Source organism: Canis aureus, chromosome 2 (assembly GCF_053574225.1).
Source record: "Canis aureus isolate CA01 chromosome 2, VMU_Caureus_v.1.0, whole genome shotgun sequence".
Lineage (NCBI taxonomy): Eukaryota > Metazoa > Chordata > Mammalia > Carnivora > Canidae > Canis > Canis aureus.
This window is the reverse complement of record NC_135612.1, coordinates 18254863-18280356: the sequence shown is the minus strand read 5'-3', so window position 1 is coordinate 18280356 and position 25494 is coordinate 18254863. Positions and strand designations below refer to the sequence as shown.

Here is a 25494-nt window from a genome sequence, read left to right as displayed (position 1 = left end):
AAACAGAGAAGATCCAAAGGATTTAACTAAAGTAGACTTTTTAGAATAGTAATATAGTAAAAGAAATAAAAATAAAATAAAATTTTAAATTTGTGTTACAGTTTTGTAATATGATAGCCAGAGAACCGAATTAAAGGAAATAAATGTGAGGTCAGCTGGCATTTATCCAGAATGAGGGTCTACCAGAAAACAATTCTAGAACTGACATATTTAACACACTGTAAAAATATTTTCTTGAACACATCTTTAGTATTAATTTTTATGAGACATTGTGTCAGAATTGACTCAAGACTTCAGCGTTGAATTTGAGCCTGTTAAATCCTAATGACTGCTATGTGATGTCCTATCAAACCATCTATAAAACATAACTGGCTATTCATGGCCAAATACATAGTAACCTAATTTCCAAAAATTATGAGGCCAAATAGCAAGATTCAAAATATAGATGTAGGCAGGTTGAAAGATGCATTGTATATTTTCATAGTATTATAAAAGCTAAGTGTGTTGGAAATTGTTGTTAGGTGCCTGAGCATGCCTGGAGATGAGTGTTTTGAACTCTTTAACGGCTGAGTAACTGGTAATGTAGTTAGAAAACTAGGTTAAGCCAGTCCTTAGATGTTAGCTGGCTGGCCTCATGCTCGTTTAAAAGATCTCCTAAAAATTCTTGTCATAATGTCATTTTGTGAAATATTTATGAGGTGTGTTAAAAATTACTTATGTTGGCTGTGAACCCAATGATAATTCTTCCCATAGTTCCGAGACATTTTCCTCACAAGAAGAAAACATACCATTGAACCTTTTCCTTAAGTATCACAGACCTATTTTACTCCCCTCAGTAGGGTATTATCTAGCAACTTGGAAGGACATGGCTCAAATGGAATCACTCTAATAACAGTTTGTGCAAGGTCCATGTGGGTATGTCTCATCTAACTTGATTATTCTCCTTAGATTCAAAATTATAGTCTGCAAATTGAAAATTATATATAGCTTTTGCAAGGCGAGACCATAATTCTAGGCTTGTACTGTTTTTTTTTCATTCCCAATAAATCACACTCAAAGTGGGCCTGACACTGGACTGTCCTTTGGCGTCCAGGAAAGCCCTAAGTCAATTGTTGACCAAGTGCCACTTGCTGTTTAGGTTCTCTGCAGACCTTGAGATTCCTCTGAAAATTTGCTCACATTCCTCCTCTTTACACCTGGAAAGTAGACCCTGGGCCAGTATTGATTGACTCTCTTCTCTGCCTGCAGATCCAGTTTTTCACCTGTGCAGATCCTTCCAAATTAGGCTGGCTTCCTTCATATCTCAGTAAGGGTCAGGGTAAATCCCTGCCAGAAGGTGGTAGGTGGAGGCCTTCACTATCAGTTATGTTGACTGTACCCACTGTATGTCCAAGGTGTCCTGCAGGCTACTTGAATTACCTTCTAGAGTAGAAGTTTACAGTTGTGAGTCACAAGACATTGGTGAGACTCACTGGCAGCATTTTTAAGCAGGATGGGAAGGGCTAGAATAGAATAGAAAAGGGGAGGGGAGTGGGAGTGGATGGAAGACACTGAGAGGTCCAGTCTAAATCCACCGGTCAGGAAGTTTTCAGTGATGGTTTGGATATGGTGGAAATCACAGTCCACAGTCTGAAAGCAACCCTCCTCCAAGCGTGATCTTCAGACTACATCAGGTAAACGGAAGGGTTCTTTTTTTTTTTTTAAGATTTTATTTATTCGTTCATGAGAGACACACAGAGAGAGAGAGAGAGAGAGGCAGAGAGACAGGCAGAGGGAGAAGCAGGCTCCATGCAAGGAGCCTGATGCAGGACTTGATCCCGGGACTCCAGGATTATGCCCTGGGCCAAAGGCAGACGCCAAACCACTGAGCCACCCAGGGATCCCAACAGAAGGGTTCTTTAGCTGAATGGGTTTGGGAAATTCAGGTACAAAAAAGTTCAATGTGTTTTTTTCTTATGTGATTTTGGGACTCTTCAAATATGCAGGAAGGGGCTGTGTATAGCCATGCGCTATTTCCTGAACTTGACCAAAGTCATCATGGTCATGAGAATTAGGATGATAGTAGGTAAAGCTTACTGAACATGTGCTTTGTGCCAAGCTCTGTGACAACAGCCTTACGTGTATGCTTTCTCCCCCACATTCCCCATGTGGTGCCGCATTTGAGGGGAAGGGAGGCATGGGGTTCAATCTATGGGACTGGTGGTACTAGTTGTACTCAGAAGGAAGAGAAAGTCTGAGAAGAAGGATACTAAATTCAGCTTTGGATGAACTTAGCTGAGATGTGTTAGGGATCTCCAGGCCTGGAGTTCCAGAGCTCAGGAGAGATGGAGGTGCACATTTGGAAATTGTCCCAAATCACTCATCGAAAGAAAGTGACTGTGGAGATTTTAAATGTAGTCAGGATGGCGAACGGAACTGAAGAACCTGGTGGGGAGTGGAGAGCAGAGATGTATAGTCTAGCCTGCTGGAACAAACATCTGAGAACTCTTAAAGCCCATCTGGAGAACAGGGAACCTATCCTAAGTCCTGTGGCTCCTATCCCCAGATACAGTTGTAAATGTTTGTAGATTCCTTATCTCCTCTACCCATAGCATCCTAATGCTGATTTGGCAGTTCTGTGAAATCTGTGTCCTGTTGTGTTCTTCTATGACTTGAGGTTTATTTGCTGAGAACGCTGGTGGGTGACCATGCATTGTGGGGTCAGTGTTAACTCTTGTTAAGAAAAGCTTAAGAACACAATTAATGTGTTCTCACCAAGAAATGGATCAGATCAGCGAAACTTCTCTGCCTCCAAGTATCTTTTAATTTCAGAGTAAAGGCCCATAATTTAGAAATAAAACCTTTTGATATCTTTTTTTCAATTACCTTTTTTTCCTCACTTAAAAATAATGCATGCCTGTTGTTGGAAATAGCCTCATAAATATCTCAAATCTACACATTATTTCACAGCTGTGTTCCTTGTTTTACATTGATGAGTTTGTTTTAGTAGCACATCCAAATTGTTAGAATCAGAAGGTCAGTGAGGTAAAATTAAAACAAGTACTTTAGAAGATTGTAAACACAGAATAAATTTCAGCCTCATGTAAATGAGGTGTGATTTCCATAATAAAGCCATTATTGTTGTCACTGGTGCATAGCAATAAAGTCAGGGCTGCAATTACAAAGAGAAGAGATAATACAGCACCATACTTTCTTTAAAAATGGCAATTAAATTCATTGAAATCATATTTTCCACTAAAAAATAAAGAGATTTTATGTATTCTCACTGGAATCTACAAAATCCCATAAGTAGACTTCTTAATGATAGTTGTACTAAATGACACATCCACTTGCTGATTTTTTCCTTTCCACAAGTTAATTTCTTTTACTAAAACCTTTTCAGACTACTTTGTTTTTCACATTAATGACTCCTTGCTAATTTAAGTATCTAAATTGAGTACTTGGAGGATTCGATTTTTTTCTTTCTCCCTGTCAAAAAACTCCATCTTAACACAAGTCTGCCTTTTTTGGCATAGCCTTTTAAAAAAAATTTTTTTTGTAGTAAAATATACATAACACAAAATTAACCATTTCAACCATTTTCAAGTATACAATTCAGTGGCAAAAAGTGCATTCACAATGTTGTGCAACCATCACCACTGTCCATTGCCAGAAGCTTTTCATCAACTCAAACGTAAACTCTATGTCCAAAAAACAAAATTCCTATTCCCCATTTCTTCTAGCCCCTGGTGACCTCTCTTCTCCTTTCAGTCTGTTTTAGGCACCTTGTATAAGTGTCATGTAATATCTGTCCTTTTGTGTCTGGCTCATTTTACTTAACACGATGTTTTCAAACATTCATCAATGTTACAGCACATGTCAGAATTTCATTCCTTTTTAAGGCTGAGTAATATTCCATCATATGTATATGCAATAGCAAACATTTTCATTGCAAACATTTTCACCAAATAACTAATAGACCAGAAGGCAATTTGGCCATAAAATATAAAGTCAAGAAAAATAAAACAGGATTCATTGAAAAAGAGATAATGAAATATGAAAAATGAATAACAAAATTAAAGACTTTATTGTGAAATACAGAATACTTGAATTTATTTATTTATTTTTATCTATCTATCTATCTATCTATCAACAGACTCCATGTCCAGCATGAGGCTTAAACTCATGACACCGACATCAAGAGTTACATGCTCTTCCAACTAAGCCAGACAGGCACCTCTGCATACATTTAAATGAGTGTAGATTCACTGTACAGATAACAGGCTTTATTTTGTGGCGTGCATTTGTTTTCCAAGCCTTTCTTTCATAGTATTATGCTCTTGTTGGTTTATTGATTCATCATCTTGTTCAGCATCACCCTTTTACTTGTTTCACTAAAATTTCTTCTTTCATTAACAGAGTTATTGGTTTCCAAATACTAGGATGCATATTTGTAACTGAGCTTTGAAGTGCGTTGTGAAAGCCTTCTACACTGTTGGTTGTTCTTGGCATATTGTCACATGTTCGTTGACAGACGTTCCAAAGTTCTGTGGGAAATGTGGGTTCAAAACTCTGCCAGTGTATAGACCATTCTGAGGGCCAAGATTTGTATAAAATGGAAGTACTATGTCAGTGGAGAAATGAACCCAACCGTCAACCAGTTATCTCTTTGTTTTTTTAGGCCAAAATTGCTTAATGGCCAGTCAGTTGCTTAGCTAAACTGTTTGCCCCAAAAATGCTTGCAGCAAAAATGTTTATGGTAAAAATACCTAGAACCATTGAAATTCTTTTTTCTAACTAATTCACCTCTAATCATAAGTTTCTAACATTGCCAGTTATAAATGCCTGCTTTAGTAAGCATTGACTTATACATACAACAGAAAAGTTATGACTAGTTCACCAAATATGAAATGTCAGCTTGTGAAGTATGAAACTGAAATGATTTTCATTAAGTGCGGCATTAATTTTCAGTTTGCCATGTGGAATTTACAGTAGCTGTTAAACAGCAACATGCGCCTCCCACTTCATCACCATCCCCCATTCCCAATAATAGCCCTTCTCCTGTGGCCAGTTACTGTACACCCTAAAGAGGATGAAGGTACCTCCTCAGAGGTGGTTAGCCATAAAGCTGATGAAATTTAAGTTTTAGGGCCTCTCCCTTGCATAGGCCCCTTCAAAGATTTTATACCTAATTTTTATGTTTTGGCAATTCTTATTTTTTAAGAAGCTTCTCCAAGTTTTATAAACTTCAGGTCCACAGAATCTGGATGTGCCTCTGGATATGTTTCTTCCTTCTGAAATCATGTCCTCATCATTGTTGCACTGCTGGAAAACCAGCCTGGGGTCTGTTGTTCAATATACTGAGTTATTTATGACTGACTTTCTTTCTTGCAGAGTTTCTGATCTGGGGTGCCAAGCTACCACACTTTTCTGTGGAGTTCCAGAGAAACATAGGCCATGGATGTTTCTAGTCAGTCCCAGTATGCTCTCTTGGCTCTCCCGCTGGGCTTTGTCAGCACACAGTACTTGTTTGGCTCTAGGCACTTCAGAGGAACAGGCAGGCCAAATTTTGAAAATCGGGTTCCTAGTTGTTCATGCAAAATATGCATGTCCTTTTGTACTCTGCACAGAGCCATAAATAGAATTTTGTACTTACGCAGTGGGAACAAAGAATGCAATTGCCAGACTTGGTATCTAATCTTTAAAAAGTTTAATGAGCAAAGCATAGGAAGTTTCCTAAATATTAGGGTATCTTGTCATAAGTAAAAATGAGCCTCTGGCCCCTTATCAAATTGTGTGATTTCATTAAACAAAAATAAATTTTTATAAAATTTAAATAAATTTTAATATATTCTCTCCTGTCAGGCTGTAAAGCATTAATGACAAAGGAATTATTCATCTGTATAAACTGTGTTTATTATTCTTTATTCTTATTTTCTCTGTAACCTAGACCATTTTATATTTTTTATGAAGGGTATAGTTGGGAAGGTACCAGCATACTGCCCTTTTAAAGGCTTTTTTCTCCTCAAAAAAAGGAATGCTCAGGTTCCCTGTTCCTGCTCCCCTCCCTCATTCCCTTTCCTTCCTTTCTCTTCTAGTGTTTTTCCTTTCCCTTTCCTTCCCAAAGAATCCCATCCTAAAGCCCTCCTCATAGTTAGTATCCACAGAAAGGTGTTCAAGCAACAAGTGTAGGAACCCCTTCATTGTGAGGGGGGCATTTGTATGAGGTGTGGGTCATCTGTGCAAGGGAAGGAATGACGGCACCAGGATATATACTAAGAATAATGAGAAATAGATTTCTTAACAGAGAAGATATTTACAAAAATTAAAAGGAAAAAAATTGGAATTAACCCTGTGGTGTTGGATTGAAATTAGAAGTATTGGTACAAAAAAAAAAAAAAAAGTATTGGTATGACCTACTGAGGTTACTAGAAAGCTCTAGTACTCTAGTCATCTAGATGTAACTGTGTGTGTGTGTTCATATGTGTAACTCCATATATTGTCTAGCTCTGTCTGCTAAGAGGGCTTAGGGGCAGAAACACCCCAATAATAGTATACCTAGCACCCAATCTTGGTTTCTAAATACCATATTCCCCCCAAAAGAAACCAGAACTGGATTAGGGAAAATACAAGATGAGTGTAAAACATCTGGTCGGGCCAGAAATCAAGGAAGTACTTACAGAATGATGAGTACATCACAAAAGGCACAGAAGCAGTCTTGCAGGGGCTCCCATTAGTCAAATTTAGGATATTTGGGGCTTCGACATAATAATAATGGACAATAACCCATTAAATAAATTGAGAATCTATGAGACCATATTATAAAAATAAATAAATGAGTAAATCCAACATTCGATAGGAGAAAGGGTATTTATCCACACAAATACTTAGTAATCACAAAGGTAAACAGACTAATAACTTCATAGGGGAGAGCGTATACAGCCACTACCTTAATCAAACAACCTGAATGAGCAGCCTGAGTAATGGGACAAACTGAATTTTTGTGCTACCCAACAGAATGCTATAAAAAGAACCCAGCATCCCTTCTGTGATTTCTGCCAAACTTTATAATCTGAATCACAGGAAAACATCAGATGAACTCAAATTTAAGGACACTCTACCGGAAGAACTGGCTGGTAATCTTCAAAAGTGTCAGTCTTGAAAGCCAAGGACACACAGATGCAGGGTTTGGGATTAAAGCAGTCTGCAGAAGCATGTCAGCTGGACCTTCCTGCTACAAAGGAGATAATGGGAACAATGGACAAATCTTGAACGGGATCTGAGGATGGCAGTAATAGATCAGTGTTAATTTCCTGATTTGATGGCCCCATTGTGTTTTTTTAGGAGAATATCTTCGTAGAAAATATACATTAATGTATTCAGAGAGGAAGGGCACCTGGGTGGCACAGTCAGTTAAGCATTCGACTCTTGGTTTTGGTTCAGGTCATGATCTCATGGTCATGAGATCAAGCCCCATGTTGGGCTACATGCTTAGGAGTCTACTTGAGTTTCAGTCTCCCTCTCCCTTTGCCCCTCCCGTCTCTCTCAAATAAATAAATAAATCCTTTTTTTTTTCTTAAAAAATTAAGTATTTAGACAGGAAAAAGAAAAAAAAAAAACAGAAATAAAGTATAGGGACACCTGGCTGGCTCAGTCAGAAGACAGTGCAACTCTCCATCTGGGGCTTCTGAGCTCTAGCCCCATATGGGGTGTAGAGATTACCAAAAATAATAATAATAATGAGGGCAGCCCAGGTGGCTCAGTGGTTTAGCACCGCCTTCAGCCCAGGGCGTGATCCTGGAGACCTGGTATAGAGTCCCACATAGGGCTCTCTGCATGGAGCCTGCTTCTACCTCTGCCTGTGTCTCTGCCTCTCTCTCTCTCTGTGTCTCTCATGAATAAATAAATAAAATATTTAAATAATAATGATGATGATGATGATGATGATAAATTTAGAAAGTGTTACTTTAAAAAATATATTTAAAAAATACAGTATTCAGAGGGTGATGTGGGATTCAGTTGGCAACTTTCAAGTGGTTCAGTAAGAAAAAAAACCTTTGTTGTCATACTGTACTGACAGCTCTTCTGTGAGTTTGAGATTGTTTCAAAATAAAATTTTTAAATTGCTAAAGTGGAGTTATTTAATTGTTCTGATTTCCAAAATGCATGTAGATTCCAGGCAGCAATTGATAATGTTGGGTATACATGGACCTTGAGGTCTGTACTAAGAGTTGTCGGTGGTGTGGTCCACTCAGATGTCTTTCAACAGCTTGAAATATATTTATTTGCAGCTGCCATGATCTGACTTGCTTTCCTAATCTTATATAGCTTGCCATGTCAATGTTAAAATCCCCCTTTTAAGGTTATTATTCTATAATGTACATCTCAAAGACAAATGGAAAGAAAGCGTAATGAAGTCGTTGGCCCCGAAGAAATCTGTCCTGAAAACTACTGAAATAAATTGTATGAGAAACAATGGGTAGAGAAAGCTTAGTGTTGACAATAGCCAACCTGTCACTTCATCTTTGCTCTAACATTAACTTTAAAGTTTGGTGTCTTGGGACACCTGGGTGGCTCAGTGGTTGAGTGTCTGCCTTTGGCTCAGGTCATGATCCCACGGTCCTGGGATTGAGCCCTACACCAGGCTACCCACCAGGAGCCTGCTTCTCCCTCTGCCTATGTCTCTGCCTCTCTGTGTCTCTCATGAATAAGTAAACAAAATCTTAAAAAATAATAATAAAGTTAGTGTCTTTTCTGTTAGTAAAAAAGAGATGAGAATATCCTTTTCCATGACACACAAACTGCTTTTTGCATCCTTTCTGCTTTAAAATTCGAGTCAGACTACACTAATTTCGGGAGCACATCGCTGCCTGCCTTTTTCTGGTGGAGAGCTCTTTCAAAGGGGATTTACCTGGGTTTGAAATGGGATTGCACCTCTGTAGTTGTTGACGGCACTTCCTGAACAGTCCAGCAGGTGGTAGTCTAGGAGAGGAACAGTTCTCATTCTTCCCCATCCCCCTCGCCTACCAGCAAAACAGAAAGAATGTAGACTCAGCAATGTGCCTTCTCTTCGCTGGCATAAGAATGGGATTTCCAAGGTTGTTCTTTCAAAATGGGTACTTAGGCATACAGAGTATCACAAAAAAAGACCCAATTTGCATCTGTGTGTATGTGTGACTATACAGTATACCAAAGCTCAAAAAAAAAAAAAAAAAAAAAAACGTTTTGTTTTTTTTTTAATTTCTAGAAATTCCACTGGTTTTATATCTCTTTGGCCTGATTTCTGTGACATGGCTTTGGGGAGGCCTGCACATGGCTTACAGACACTTCTGGATGTTGGTCCTCTTTGTCATTTTCAACAGTCTGCAGGTAAGCTTACAATTTGGTTACTGATGGCACACGTGTATCCTAACGAACACGGGGCATGGAGTTTCAAAGTCAAGGAATCAGGTGTCTACACACAGATGAATTCTTAAATACAACGTCATGCCGCGTTGTAGAATAAAATGATGGGGGCAGCTAAATCTTTAATAACTGAAATATGGCTTCCAACTTGCTGATTGTACAGATAGGGAAGACATAAAATATTTACCCTCCTTTATTTAGATAACATCTGAGTAACTACAGAATCATATTTCTCTTTCAGCAAGATTGATGTTTGTAAACTTTTCAAATGGTAGCCATGGAGGACCTATGCACATACTTGAATGGTGGCTGAATCTAGAAGTTAGATCGATTGAGGAGTGAAATAGCAGTGTTCAAGCAGTCCACGCTCAAGTCTGCTTAGTGAAATGAAAGTGTTTTGGTTCACTGAAAAATGATTGACATCCTCTAAGTCTGGCAGTGCCCAGACTAAATTAGTTTTGTGAGCGTGCTTGGATAGCTAACTAGAAATTATATAACTGTAGCAAAAATTAAAGCTGACTTTTTTAGTGCTTTTGTTAAAATGGAAAAAAGTTGCACCCTGAAATTAACAAATGGAACAAATGAACTCATTTTCCTTATTTTCCAAAGTGAAAAGATCTGTCCAGACCAAAATAATTTCTTGAGTTTAGCAAAGATATCTCTAAACAGTCCTTATTTTGACCACCATCTCACAAGGAACACGTGTAGAAAAACCTATTAGGATTATAGCATACAACTAAAATAAGACTCAAAGCATATTTATTTCGATTTAATTTTGAGGAGACAGTTTATTCAGTGACACCATATCTTCCAGCAGGGTGCCTAATCAAATCATAAAATGGATTTAGGAAGGGCGAAAATACAAAGTAACTTGAAAGTGTGGCATCAAGTTGATACAAGTACATACACAGACATCTCGCTTATAACAATAGTGATAATCAAGTGCCTACTGCTGGCACATTGTGTTAGCACTACCAGTACCAGGATGAAGGTGACAGGCCTGCACCTCAAGAATGTGATGATTCAAGACACTAAAACGATTACCGGTAAGAATACACTCTGGCAGGTGCAAACAAAACATTTTAAGAGCTGAGTGAATGGCCTGTTTACTCCTGCCTGTGCTAGCATTTGAGATGAGCCCCAGAAGTGAGCCGCTCAGGTCAGAGACCCTGTCAGGTCACCTTTGAATCCCTAGGGCCTAGTGAAACTAACACCAGGATCCACACTGACAGATCCCGGATGTATTTTATTTGGTGGATACACAACAGTACACAGAAATTGCTTGCTATTTGTTACAGACTTTTAAAATTGAGAAATCTCACATAAAAACCCAAATTTCTGGAAAAAAAAAAAAAACCCAAATTTCTGGCTTTCCTTTAATGACAGTACTTGCTTGACAGCAATTCTCAAGTCCTAAGTAGATGCTTCCCCCTTTAGATGGGGTGTGTGACCTTATTACACATGATAGACTGCATTCGTTCATTTCACCTGCTCGTAAGTTTGTGACACCTTTAATGGTGATTGAGTAAGTGATGAGTGTATGGTTAGAGATGGGTATTTCAGGCAGAGAAACAGCATTAGCCCGGGCAGCACAAAGGGAAAGTGATTCATCTTGCCGAGATTTAGCAAGGAGCTGGGGTGGGGGTGGGAAGAAGAAAGGCTTTGTAGTCAGGAAGGTAATGCTGGGCACAGAGGCGGACAAGGGAAGCTTGGCCTCCATGCCATGTTACTGTGCTTGGGATGGGATGTTACACTTCAGCTTTTAAGCAGTGGGAAGCCATCAAAGTTGGAGTCTTTGTTTGTTTTGTTCTGATTTTTTGTATTTTGTGAGTTTTTTAGTTTTTAATTTTTTTTAAGATTTTATTTATTTATTCATGAGGGATACAGAGAAAGAGAGAGGCAGAGACACAGGCAGAGGGAGAAGCAGGCTCCATGCAGGGAGCCAAATGTGGGACTCGATCCCAGGACTCTAAGATCATGCCCTGGGCTGAAGGCAGGTGCTCAACCGCTGAGCCACCCAGGTGTCCCTTAATTTTCTAAATTTTGACTGGAAGTGACACATTATACTACTTGTTAGAAGGATAACTAGAAACATTTAGGAGGGTATTGAAATGTGGAACAGCTCCAGTTAGGTGAGCGACTATCATATTCCAATCTCTAACGCTCTGGCAACATATCTGCAAATAGAAAGTAGGTGGTAGGTTTGTAAATTGTAAAGGTAACCATTAATGAAATTTGGCTAGCCAGTAAAATGTAGGAATGTGGAGTATGAAAGAACAACATTATTTAGAAATGCCCAGCTTCGGGCACCTGAGTGCCTCAGTGAGTTAAGGGTCCTACTCTTAATTTTAGCTCAGGTCATGATCTCAGGGCTGTGGGATGGGATTCCCCACTGAGCATGGAGTCTGCTTGAGATTCTTTTCCCATCCCTCTCCCTCCCTCTCTGTTCCTCCCCCTTGCTCACGCATGTCCTTGCTCACGCATGTGTTTGCTCACTCTCTCTCTCTCAAATAGTTAATAAATAAATAAAATCAGAAAGAAAGAAAGAAAGAAAGAAAGAAAGAAAGAAAGAAAGAAAGAAAGAAAGAAAAAGAAAGGAAGGAAGGAAGGAAGGAAGGAAGGAAGGAAGGAAAAGAAAGGAGAGAGAGAAAGGAAGGAACGGAGAAAGAAGAGAACGAAAGAAAGAAAAAGAAAGAAAGAAACAGAAAGAAAGAAAGAAAGAAAGAAAGAAAAGAAAGAAAAGAAAAGAAAAGAAAAGAAAAGAAAAGAAAAGAAAAAAGAAAAGAAAAGAAAAGAAAAGAAAAGAAAAGAAAAGAAAAGAAAAGAAAAGAAAAGAAAAGAAAAGAAAAGAAAAGAAAAGAAAAGAAAAGAGAAAGAGAAAGAGAAAGAGAAAATGCCTGGCTCAGGTGAATGGCCAAGCACCAACAACTTTAGTCAACATGAAGATCACATCCAGTGCAGGGTTCTAGGAAATCTGCACTGAGCTTGGTGAGTTGGTAAGATGTGGAAGACAGTGATAAAGCTACTAATATTTCAGTAACTAGGTATTGGGAGAGGGCTAGTGAAAGTGATTATTAATGAAAGGGAACCAGGTTAGAAGAGTTTGGAGTTGCAGATAGAAAAGAAAGCTTCAAAAGAAGACAATATTAACTCTGTCAAGTGTAGCAGAGAAGGTAAATAGGATGAAAGCTGAGGGCAGTGTGGTCCAGTGTAGTGCTCCCCATCTGGTTTGTGGACAAACCAGTGGTTTGTATCAGAGTCACACGGATGACTGGTTGGAACACAGATTGTGAGGCCCCACACCCAGACTTTCTGATACAGTGCATCTGGGCAGATCTGAGAGTTTGCTTTTCTAACAAGTCCCCAGATGATGCTGATTCAGCCGGTCTAGGGACCACAGTTTCGAAACTGCTGATAGAGTAGAGCAACTGGACTATCTGGTTGACTTCAGCTGAGTCACGGATACAAATTTTTTTCTACTTTCTATTTTCTTCATCTGTGAAATGGGGATAAATACTATTTAGGATTACGATGTGATTTAATTAAATAGCATAACAAATATAAAGCAATCGTACAATATTTCACACATAAGGAATGGTTATTTTTATTGAAGAGTTTAATTGAGAATAGAGAGAAAGTAATAGCTTAGGAAGAACGTTTGACTGGTTGGTTCAAAGATTTTTTGTTTGTTTTCTTGTGTCAAGAAACAACAAAGGAGACACTGACAAGTGTAAGAAAGATTCCGCTGTGGCAAGATCATGGACACAGCAGGAAGAACAGAAGTGATAGAGGGCAGGGGAGAGGTATTTTGCTCTCTGAGGCTAGGGAAGGAGGGAAGAATAGGTAAACATGGAAAAACCATTTTAAAGCTAGAAGTGTGGAAAGTTGGAATTTGCATCTAATGCACTCTTTTCTCTGAAAGTCAGGAAGCAGGGACATTTGCTGAGAAAAATATGTTGAAAGCTTGAGCTAAAAGCAGTAAAAGGTGGGACGCCTGGGTGGCTCAGCGGTTGAGCATCTGCCTTCGACCCAGGGTGTGATCTCAGTCCCGGGATCAAGCCCCACATCAGGCCCCCACAGGGAGCCTGCTTCTCCCTCTGCCTATGTCTCTGCCTCTCTCCCTCTGTGTCTGTCATGAATAAAACAAAACTGTTGGGCATTAAGCAATATTTCACGGGGAGATATAAAAGAAATCATAATGGTCTATTTCTTAGAGCACCTTAAAGCTAAGTGTATGTAAAAACTAAAAACATTTCAAATTCACATGTAATGAGCTTAATTCCATCTATGTGGCACTATTGAAGCAATGAGTTTCTGTATCACTCTGGCACATTAGTACATTCCTGGTACCAGGACTCAGTGAATCATTCCTAAAAAGAATACCTGTTAAGAAACATTTAAAAATATGATTCCACTAGCATTTATTGGGGTTCACTTAGTTTATAAACTGCCTCATATCTTCAACTTGAGCCTTTTTCATGGAATGGGACTATTCTATGACTATATAGTAGCAAGATCTTCCAAGTATGTTCCATGAAGACCTAATGGTTATTATCTTTTTTTTTAAAAAACTAGCCTTTGTATTTTTTTAACTGGCTTTTGTCAACACAGGCAACTACAAAAGTATATATCTTATGCTTGGCTACTATGTTTTGCTCAAAGGAAATTACTGCCTTGTTTTTTATCCAGATTATTATTATGTGATAGGTGCTCAAAGACTAACAGATGAAAGGTATCTTTTTATAATATTCTGAAATTTTAAATATTTATTATTTGATGCATTTTTAAAAGGGAATTTTTTTTCAGTAAACTCTATCCCAACATGAGACTCAAACTCACAACCTGAGATCAAGAGTCTCATGATGGGATGCCTGGGTGGCTCAGTGGTTGAGCATCTGCCTTGGGCTCAGGATGTGATCATGGAGTTCTGGGATCGAGTCCCACATCAGGCTCCCTGTGGGGAACCTGCTTCTCCGTTTGCCTTGTCTTTGTGTCTCTCATGAATAAATAAATAAAATCCTTAAAGAAAAAAATTCTCATGTTTTATCAACTGAGCCAGCCAGGTGCCCCAAAAAGAGAGTCTCGGGAATTTTTTTTTTTTTTTTTACCTGAGTATAGTTGACACACAATGTTACATTAGTTCCAGGCATCCAACATAGTGATTCACCATCTCTATACATTATGCTATGCTCAGGACAAGTGTAGATACTGTCACTATGCAACACTATTATACTATCGTTGTGTTCTCTATGTTGTGCCTTTCATTGCTGTGACAGGAAGTCTGCTGTATCTCCCACTCCCCTTTATCCATTTTGCCCATCTTCCCCCACCACCTCCCTCTGGCAATCATCAGTTTGTTCTCTGTATTTATAGGTCTGATTCTGCTTTTCCTTTGTTTACTCTTTTGTTTTTTTTTTTAGATTCTACATGTAAGTAAACTCATATGGCATTTATCTTTCACAGTCTGCCTTATTTCACTTAGCATAATACTCTCTAGGTCCACCCATGTTATCACAAATGGCACAATCTCATTCTTCTTTAAAGCTGCATAATATTTCATTGTGTATAAATAAATAAATAAGTAAGTAAGTAAGTAAGTAATCCCAGTAGTTTATTTTTGCTTTAAAAAAAGGGAATCCTAATCACTTGAAATATTATCAGGAATTTCTTGATCACCTTCTGAAGATTCAAAGTTGAGCTACCAAGTATCTAACACTTTTGAGCATTTAAGAAAATGTTTATGAAGTACTTTATAAAGCATGATGGATACAAATGCAAAGTGAGGTTAGAAAAATTGTCATTCTAAATATGTCTGCTATTATTTTTATTGGTTAGTAATCTTATTGACTGTTGTGGTGCAAGACTCACCTCCTACCAGCTTTCTAGCTCTAGTACCAAAGGAGCTTATTCCTGAATAGGAACATCCTATGTAGGACTTAAATTACCCTCACCCTGGATCACGGACAATGCAGAAACCAGTCACATGGTGATGGGTACTCTGGCCAGTCCTGGGTCATAAGCAGACTCCATTGGTAGAAGGAATTGAATTGATCTCATTGATCTCACAAAAACCACATAGAATGGAGTTCCCAGCAGAGGAAAGGATGCTTTTATCATAAAAAGGTACAACAGTGGTAGGTAGGCCTGTAACATATGTCCACTATATATATTTTCTAAATTTTCTTGTTCATTCATGTGAGTTTGGAAAAGGCCAAAGACAGCTATTGTCAAACCACGAGGATACTTCATCTGTGTAGTGTCAGTTTATTATGAATATCATCTAACCAAATGATGATATATATAACTCTGTAGAGTCCACAAGAAATTCGTAAGGGACCACACTTAATATGTTTAATATTTTTCTAATTCCATTATCCGTTAATCCAATAACCTTTATTTTTTAAATGAATTGAGTTTGTTATTTCTGAGATTTGTGCTAATGTTTATACATCACAGCTTTCTTAGACTCTTTAGTCCAAGGTATAGCCAAACTGTGTAATGATAATGGGAGTAATCACCAGGCTTGAACTCAGCTGGTAGGCACTGCTCCAACCCTATCAGTTGCTCGGGTATTGAAACAGCTAGTGCTTTAACTCTGTGCATGTGTCCCAGGCTCTTAGCCACGTAAGCTAGGAGCATCCCCAGGCTTCCAGCAGCCGAAAGGCTAATGCTTGGCCAGATGGGGAGCCTCCAGGAACCTAACTGCAGTTCTAGACCTGCAGCCATTCTGATGGGTCAGTGTCTGTGCCACACTGCATCAAACATTTTACGTATCACTCCTAGCTTAATTATGTTCTAAGGTATTTTCTATTTTTAACCTGAACCAGTGAGATTCAGACTTAAATAACAGCATTTATTTCATATTTTCTTCTAGAGCTTTCTAGTGCGAAATCTAACAATTTTGTCACATGTGTAGGGAATCCCATGTAAAGATATTAAGGGTGACCAGAATATCAGGCAGGAGCTTCTTGAAGATGCTGGAAAACAAGTTTTTGGAGGAGATTCATATACATAGAAGAACCTTTCCAAAAACTGAAATGCATTCTTGGAATGCATAAGTTGGCAAGGGAGCCGAACTTCACATAGTATTGGGATGTGACACTTCTCAGGATGGGAGTTATGAGACCACATTGTTTGGAGTCCTATTTGACTGTCTCTCTGTAACTGGCTTATACGTGTTCGTTTATACGAGCATCTGGTCTCGAGATGTTCCCTGGCAGTTTTTGAACTATTCGGTATTCCAGAGAAGGGAGTCACAACATGGTATTTGTAGCTAAAAATACATAGCCTATGTTCAAATTTAAGATCAGCTGGTTAAAATCGTTTTTATTTCTAGCCCCATGTCTTCAAACAGCTAAGTGGCTGGGAAGTAAATAACTCGAAGGTGGAAACAGTTTCTTCTATTTTTTTATTGTATTTTGGTGGCCACTAGAGTGCTTTGAACATATAATGCATCTTTTATACAGAAAAATAGTGTTTCTGGGACTCCCTGGTGGCTCAGTGGTTGAGCGTCTGCCTTTGGCTCAGGTCGTGATCCTGGGGTCCTGGGATGGGGTCCTGCATCAGGCAACCCACAGGGAGCCTGCTTCTCCCTCTGCCTGTGTCTCTGCATCTCTCTCTGTGTCTCTCATGAATAAATAAAATCTTTAAAAAAAATAAAGAAAAATAGTGTTTCTTTTCTTCCTCCTTTCTTTCCCTCCTCCTTCCTTCTTTCTTCCTTCTTTCTTTTCTTCCTTGCTTTCCATATATCTCTTGTTATATGTCAAATTTCAGTTTTAAAACTAAAGCCTTTTTTTTAAAGATTTTTTTTATTTATGAGCCAGAGTGTGCGTGTGCACCAGAGGGGGAAGGGCAGAGGGAGAGCAAGAGGGACAAGCAGCCTCCATGCTGAGCATAAAGCCCAATGCTAAAAAAAAAAAAAAAAAAAAAAAAAAAGCCCAATGCTGAGCCCCATGCAAGCTCAATCCCAGCACCCTGAGATCATGACCAAACCGAAGTCAGATACTTAACTGACTGAGCCACCCAGGTGCCCGAAAACTAAGGCCTTCTTTAACGAAGAAATTTTCCCAAATTCAAATAGTCCTTGAGTTATCATGAAATGGATCATGTTTCTTTGCTCATAAAAACATAGAGTTCATTGCAAACGGAATAGAAAATTAATAATCCTCCTTTAATTTTCTTCTGTGAGAATTCCCCTTTAGCATCCAGAGGGGTTCAGTGCAGGTGTCGGCTCAGATACAGTACATACTTAGTCTTGGCTGCTTCCTTTTGAGGATAAACAGCTCTTGGGAAATACACATTGTTAAATAATCAGTTACAGAGGACTAATTGTTTCAAGGCACTCCCTTTGCAATTGCTTTCCAAGAGCCAACAGTAATAAGAAATGTCACTTTGTTTCCATTGGAGACTAGCACATGAACTATTCATGAAGAGTGGAAAAGCAATCTTCCCAGAAAACCCTGGAATAAACATGGTGAAGCCAGGGGAGGTTGGGACTCTCATTGATTTGTCCCAGAGCCATGTCAAGTTCAGTGAGGAAAAAAAATAAAAAAAGGCTACACTCGTTTTGTAGCATGAGATGCAGAGACTAATGAATGCCTGGTGTGCTCTTCAAAACATCCCAGAACATTTCTATAACTTTACAAATAAATATACAGAAGCTAAGACAAGGAGGTGTACTTAAATTGTCTTGATTAGGTCATGCCACTGTCCAATGTTCAGTAACATCTGGGCTTGTGAGACAATCTTTGTGTTTTCCTGTAGTAAACTTCTTAACTCTATTTGACAATGAGTGACAGTGTCTAACATTGCCTCCTCATTACCTGGTTGATTGGCCAGGCTGGGCTCTTTGGACAGACGGCAGGAGTTTTACTTCTGTTTGTACTAGTTTCTGTAAATAAAAGTGTCAGGGTCCAATTGGCCAGTGGATGTCTTCCATGAATACAGTTTTAGTAATGAAGAGATTGTAGAGCCTACCTTTTGACATCTGGCCCTATCCTTGCAAAACAACAGGTGCCTCCATTTCTCCTGCCTTAATGCTTCCATTTCAGAGTTTTTTGTGTGCCCTTTGGAACCCATTTATTTATTTATTTATTTTATTTTTATTTATTTATTTTTTTTATTTCAACCAAGTAGCCATGTCACAAGCGGTCCTGGATTCTGTAGGCCCTTACCTTACCAGTGAAGAGATCTAGCACACTCTGGTCCTTGAAAATAGCAATCGTATAAGAATTAGAGTAAGCAAGTCGTATACCTCGTTTTGTTAAAACTGTTTTGGGAGAGCAAAGCAAACAGTTAACATTTGGGGTTATTTTCTACCTTGTCATTCAGATTCTTTGCCTTAGTGTTAATTCATAATTTTTCCAGGGTCTAAAATTTTATTCTTATCTCTTACTCAAATATTGGGGCGGGAACAATGCATTTTTTGTACATACTTTTTATATGTATATAATTAGATGTATATAAATTCAAGGTTGAGCTGTGGGAAGCAGTGGAATGAGCATGCAGTTAAGTGTCATGAAACCTCTAGTCTATTGAATGACTTGACCCCTCTGAGTTTTAGTTACCTACTTTCCAGATGAAGGTAAAATCCAAAAATGCCTTAAATTTTTTTCCTAAGGATTATGTTAAAATTTATGTATAAAAATATAATTTGTGGGGCACTCAGGTGACTCAGTTAGGTAAGTGTCCAACTCTTGACTTCAGCTCAGGTCAAGATCTCAGGGTCCTCAGATCCAGCCCCATGTCTGGCTCCACACCCAGGGTGGTACCTGCTTGAGATATTCTCTCTCTCTGTCTCTCTCTCTCTCTCTGCCCCTCCCTGCTCACGCTCTCTCTGTCTCAAAAAAAATGTATATGAGGGCACCTAGGTGGCTCATTGGTTGAGTGTCTGCCTTCAGCTCAGGTCATGATCTCGGCATCCTGGGATCGAGTCCTCACATGGGGCCCGCTTCTCCCTCTGCCTGTATCTCTGCCTCTCTCTCTGTGTCTCTCATGAATAAATAAATAAAATCTTTTTAAAAAATTTATATGTATATAATTTATAAACTACATAACATTTTATGTACTATAAAGGAATAAATAGACAAAAAGAAATGGTTATCTCGGGAACTCTATAAAAGACAAATGAGAAGCCAAGGAGAGGAGATTTGTAAGCTTAGCCTTTAAATCCTCTCTTAAGCCACTCATTGTCCCATGAATGATCTCATCCCCTCACTCCTAGGTATTCCCTTCATGCAGGGGCCATAGCTCCCCTAGGTCTCCCATCACAGTGTTTGTGTTACAACATGGATCCACTGTAGTCATTCATCTGCTTTGAAATGTGTAGCAAATGCCTCAGGTCCAAGCAGGTAACTTTATGTGAGTGACATGAGTTTTCTGCCAGACTGTAGGGTTTGGTGGGGACTGCAGAAGTGGAGAGTACAGACCCTGCTAAAAGCACGAAAATGACAAAAGCAAACATGGTGTGGGCCAAACAAAAGCTCTTCCAGGGGAAACCCCCCTGGGTCCAGGAGAACCTGACTTTCAGGCTTTGTGATGGTCAGTCTGTTCATGGTTTGCCCTCTCCTCTTGGGGCAAAGCCAGGTTTGCTCGGGGGATCCCGGTGACTCAACTGAAAACGTCCTGTGTTTACTGGAACTTCTCCTCCGTGGCAGTCCTGGGACTCTGTTTTCTTGTCCTCTGCTGCTGTGAGACTGCTGCATGCTCTGCTTTGCTTTTCAGACTCAGGAGCGGCTGTATTCGAGTAGCTTCTTACCCTTTCATCCCACACCATAGGCAGCTTTGGAAGTGGCAGATGCCTTTATAGTTCCCTTTTGCTTCAGAATCTTGGCTCCTCAAGTCCTAGTACATTTGAACCCTACGTTTTTGTGTCCCCAACCTGGTCAGATTGCTGCAGGTCCCAGGCTCCAACTGTCTGTTCTGCCTCGAGGTAACTCTCTTTGAATCAGAAAATCCCCTAAAGGAAAGAAAAAAAAGGCAGTGACTGTAGGGCTCCCCGCTCTCTGGGTTTTGCTTGTGTCCAGGATCGCGGCCCCTGAAGTACTGGCTGTGTGGATGTCTTTCACCCGCTGCTTTGTTACTGCTCGTGTTGTCGTTTCATTATTGTATGTGTGTGTCTGGAGGTATTTTCTCCAACTGGTAGAGTGGCACCCAGTAAGGGTTAATCTGATGTAAATTCCATCGGAGCCAAGAGCAAAAGTCTCAATGAATTTATTTTAACAAATCACTAATAAATGTTTAACACAACCTGAGTGCATGTTGATAAATGAATTTAGAGCTTCTGCAAGTCATCAGATATGGAGTGGATAACCTCTAAAGACACATGCACTGTCCTGGTGCTCCTGGGAACATGAGGAAGGAAGTCTGTGCCTGGAACTTGGTTTTTTGGGTTTTGGGGGGGTTTTTGTTGTTGTTGTTTTTAGTAATCTCTATACCCAGTGTGGGGCTAGATTTCAGAACTGAGATCAAGTGTTGTTTTCTCTCACAGCTGAGCCAGCCAGGTGCCCCTATACCTGGAACTTCTTAAGGTCAGCTGATGAGGTGCACTTTATGTCTTGTACATCTCACACACACACACACACACACACACACACACACACACACACAGAACAAGTAAGATCTTCATGCCTATTTCACAAAACTGGAAGAAACCAGTGAGGAAAACAGATAATCCACAACAAAGAGCAACTAAAGTTTGCATGTTCCAAAAGGTTACTGCTCTAGGAAATAGGTCTACCATCTCAAAATGTAGATTTAAAAACATGCCAGCTAAAATCCTAATGAATGGGACACCTGGATGGCTCAGCGGTTAAGCCCCGCCTGCAGCCCAGGGCGTGATCCTGGAGTCCCAGGATCTGAGTCCTGCATTGGGCTCCCTGCGAGGAGCCTGCTTCTCCCTCTGCCTGTGTCTCTGCCTCTCTCTGTGTCTCTCATGAATAAATAAGTAGAATCTTTAAAAAAAAAAAATCTTAATGAAAAAAAGTTTTAAATGGCATGAATTCAAATATAAACTGAAGTTTAAAAAAAAAAATCTCTTTAGATAGATGGATCTCTCTATCCTGCAGAATAAATCAATTCTATGCCACGGTTTTCTTCTGCAAATGCAATTTCCTCTGCAAACAGCTTTAGAAATTACATGAAATAGTTTAAAATACTTTGGAATACAAATTTATAGTTTTGTGATCTTAGCCAAGTTCTTTATTTTCTCTGAAATGGGGATACTACGACTTACTTTATAAGGCATCTGTGGAAATCAACCAAAAAATATTTTAAGTTTCTAGCACATAATAGATGTTTAGTGACATTCACTGCTTTTATCCTGTCCCTAATGTGACCATATGCATTTGGTTTAAGATTATTTTCCCAAAAACAGAAACCCTGAGCTCCAGATCTTCATAGCATGTGTTTGAAGCCAGTTAGCTGTGTTTCTCTAATTGCTGATTATTTAGTCAGTTTAGAACCTGACAATGTCACAGGCCACATTCACTGAGCTACCATTTCCATCATCTTATTTGGCTATAAGACCCCAGTGTATAGATGCTACATAAGTATGATGTACACATTAAATCTATTAGTTATAATTTGTCCTTTGTTCTATAACATTTTGGAACATTTGGGGGCAATACATCAGGCTCTCTGTCAGTCTTGGGAACTCTTTATAAAGTGATATGATTATATATATATATTTTTTATCCTCACTGTTTGAGCCAGTATTGTAACACTGCAAATCTTGTCTTTGTTCATTGAAGAGCATTAACCTTAGATAAATTTTAGATAAATGTATTCATGTGTATATATATATTAAACCACATGCCTCTATGCTCAATATATATTATAATAAAAATCAACAATAACAACTAGTATTTATTAAATGCTTATTATATGGAATTATATCATTAATTTTTACAACAATCCTGCAAAGTAGATACTATTATTCTTGCCATTTTACATATGGAGAAATGGAGGCTTACAGAAATTAGGTAACTTAGGCAAGATCACACATCCTGTATACTACAATCAGTTCCCCCACTGGGCTTTGCAAGGCTGGAAGACCATAGAACCCTTATTGTTTACTTATCCCACAGTACCTTAGCAGAAGGCTTGTCAACAAATGCTTATTGAATCAAAAATTTTGCTAAATTAAAATACGTTAAATAGTAAAGTGAATTAAAATGCATACATAAGCATAACTAGCATGAATTATTGTTTGGTTATCTTTCACTTATAAAAATGAAGGCATTTCAGTAAATGTTCATCTAATTTAGCACTTATGGCCATTGCCAAGTTGCATTCTTCCCTCATTGGCTTAGTTGAAGATCATTATTTTTTTTAAATATTTTATTTATTTATTTATGAGAGACAAACACACCCACAGAGACAGAGAGAGAGAGAGAGAGAGAGAGAAGCAGAGACACAGGCAGAGGAAGAAGCAGGCTCCATGCAGGGAGCCTGACATGGGACTCAATCCCGGGGCTCCAGGATCAGGCCCTGAGCTGAAGGCAGTGCTAAACTGCAGAGCTACCCGGGCTGCCCAGTTGAAGATGATTATTGAGGGAGCTGGAGAGCAGTAGCATCCTACAGCAGGCTCCATACAAGACCAAGGATTCCACAGTGAATATTCTCCCACAGGTTCTCATATCCTTCATTTCCCTAGTACTCTAATTAGGCCAGTTTCAATAGAAGTGACTGAGCATCAAGTCAAGTTAGCAAGTTAGGTTCCTGTTGCTTGCTGAGGAACAGAGACAAGCACAGAGACAACAGAAATGGAAACAAACAAAATAAGTGACTCCTACCCCCAAAACTCTAAAAAGAAGCATGGAGTTGGTGTTGTGTCTGTGGCTTCCTTATGTCCATCCCCCTCGCCTTCTCTTCCTGTCACTCTGTCCACTTCACTTTGTAAAGCCCAGGCTTTCCAGTTGCTGCTACACCTGAACTGCCTTCAATCTAGATCAGTTGCCTAGTCTATCTTTTTAAATATGGTATAGACCTCATTAGACAGAAGAAAACGTACATGGGAGACACATTTAGAGGCTGAGACAGGACTGGAAGAAATGAAGTCCTAGATTGCATGGCCCAGGCTCTAAGAACAGGCATCTAGGAGGATGCCTGTTCCAGGAGACCCAGAAGCCATGTGCACTGACCTAAACAGGCCAGATACAGTACGTTTCCCAAACCTCCTGTGATACTCTCGCCCATGATCTCCACTGTTCTCTGAAGTCTGTAACACACAATACCTTTCCGTGAATGTCAACCGAGTCCAAACATGACAGCAAATGCACAGTATACTTAACATTTTTCTAGGAAAACACTTGAAGTCTCTAGCTTTATTTTTCTACAATTAATTGATTGTTCTTGTGTGAAGACAAAGACATAGTAAACTTAGCACTAACTGGGGCTAGATGGACCATCTGAAATGATGGAATTGCAAAAGGAAGAGAACGGGAACTGTGGATTCATTGGCTATATGCAATCCAGAAATTGTCCCAAATGTGCCTGGGGTCTCCTAAAATGAAGGGAAGACATTGGTGCTTGAGAAGTCCTTGTATCCCTTTTGCTTCTCTGCTCTTTCTCCTCTTTGAGCATATATGTAGCCTCTTGTTGGTTGATGTGGTTGTAGCATTTTGTACTGAAGATTTGTCATTTTGTCATTGAATATCCACTTCCATCTTCAGCACTAGCAACAGTTAGAGAATCTCCAGTGGAATAGTGCAGAAAAGGAGTTTACTAGAAGTATATAATCTGATAACTACAGCTATATTAGTGACCTGATCACCTGCTAAAAGGAAGCTTTTCAAAGGAATTTTTTCTTTTTTAAATGAAGATTCACAGGCAGATTAAAATTGAATAACTATATATATGATCTTTCATCAAAAAGCTCTCAAATATTTTTCCCCTTCAAAGCCTGGGAAAATAATAGTTCATGGGGGGTAATCAGCACTATTACAATGAATTGGAGGGGCTATAGTCTTGCTAAATAAATTTTATAAGAGTTGCAAATGTTACTGAATGACAGGTGATATGCTCTTAAGTTATCTGGTTTCATGAAGAATCACTGTAAAGATAAAAGGGATATGTCTCTCTTCAGTGCTCATCCCAAGTATGAAAATTTTATCTGGCACTTCTGAGCCCATGAGGAATCTACTTTGTTATTCTATCATAACAGGACTGCATTAGTAATAAGTTAATTCATAATAATTTTTGTAATATTAACAATAATACATTTACATTTGTCAGTGTCTTTTAGAAATGTTTATGCTTGGGGCTCCTGGGTGGCTCAGTCATTTAAGTGGCTGCCTTTGGCTCAGGTCATGATCTTAGGGTCCTGGGTTCAAGCCCCACATCGGGCTCCTTGCTCAGTGGGGAGCCTGCTTCTCCCTCGGCCCCTCCCTTCTTCTCGTATGTGCACACTCTCTCTCTCACATAAATAAATAAAATCTTTTATAAAAAAGAAATGTTGGGATCCCTGGGTGTCACAGCGGTTTAGCGCCTGCCTTTGGCCCAGGGCGTGATCCTGGAGACCTAGGATCGAATCCCACATCAGGCTCCCGGTGCATGGAGCCTGCTTCTCCCTCTGCCTATGTCTCTGCCTCTCTCTCTCTCTCTGTGTGACTATCATAAATAAATAAAAAATAAAAATAATAATAAAAAAATAAAATAAAATAAAAAAGAAATGTTTATGCTAGAAGCAAGGTTTAAGTAGTCATCCCTATGGAAGCTTTTCAGTATATTGTATTCCTATGAGATACTTCTGAGAATTGTGTTTTATTTCCAAATACATACTGGCCTAAGATAAAGTGTTTGGATTGTCTCTCATAAGTGCCCATTTGAATGTCTCTCATAAGTGCCAATATGACTTTATGTGCATGCAGTCTTCAGTAAAATGAAATTATATGCTACAAGTAAATGAATATTGACAAATTACTGCTGAGTACAATAGTTGACTATAGATTCTCTACTAGAACCTCCTCTCCATTCTGTTCTTTACCCATGAGCTCCACTTCAAAAATAAATTATCAAATAAATAATCAGAAAAATGTTAAAAGAGCATAATATAGATGTGATCTGCAAGTACAAGAGATATCTTGAAGAATGGGTGCCTCGTTGCTGCAA

The 25494-nt window shown here is 39.1% G+C and overlaps 1 protein-coding gene across 1 annotated transcript in view; it reads left to right on the top strand.

The window, feature by feature from the left end:
* Positions 1-25494, top strand: part of ADGRV1 (adhesion G protein-coupled receptor V1) — a 521868-nt gene that overhangs the window by 447217 nt on the left and 49157 nt on the right. Inside the window, exon 87 of the mRNA XM_077865031.1 lies at positions 9227-9348. Coding sequence (XP_077721157.1) covers positions 9227-9348 — 122 coding nt within the window. The remainder of the gene's footprint in view (positions 1-9226; positions 9349-25494) is intronic.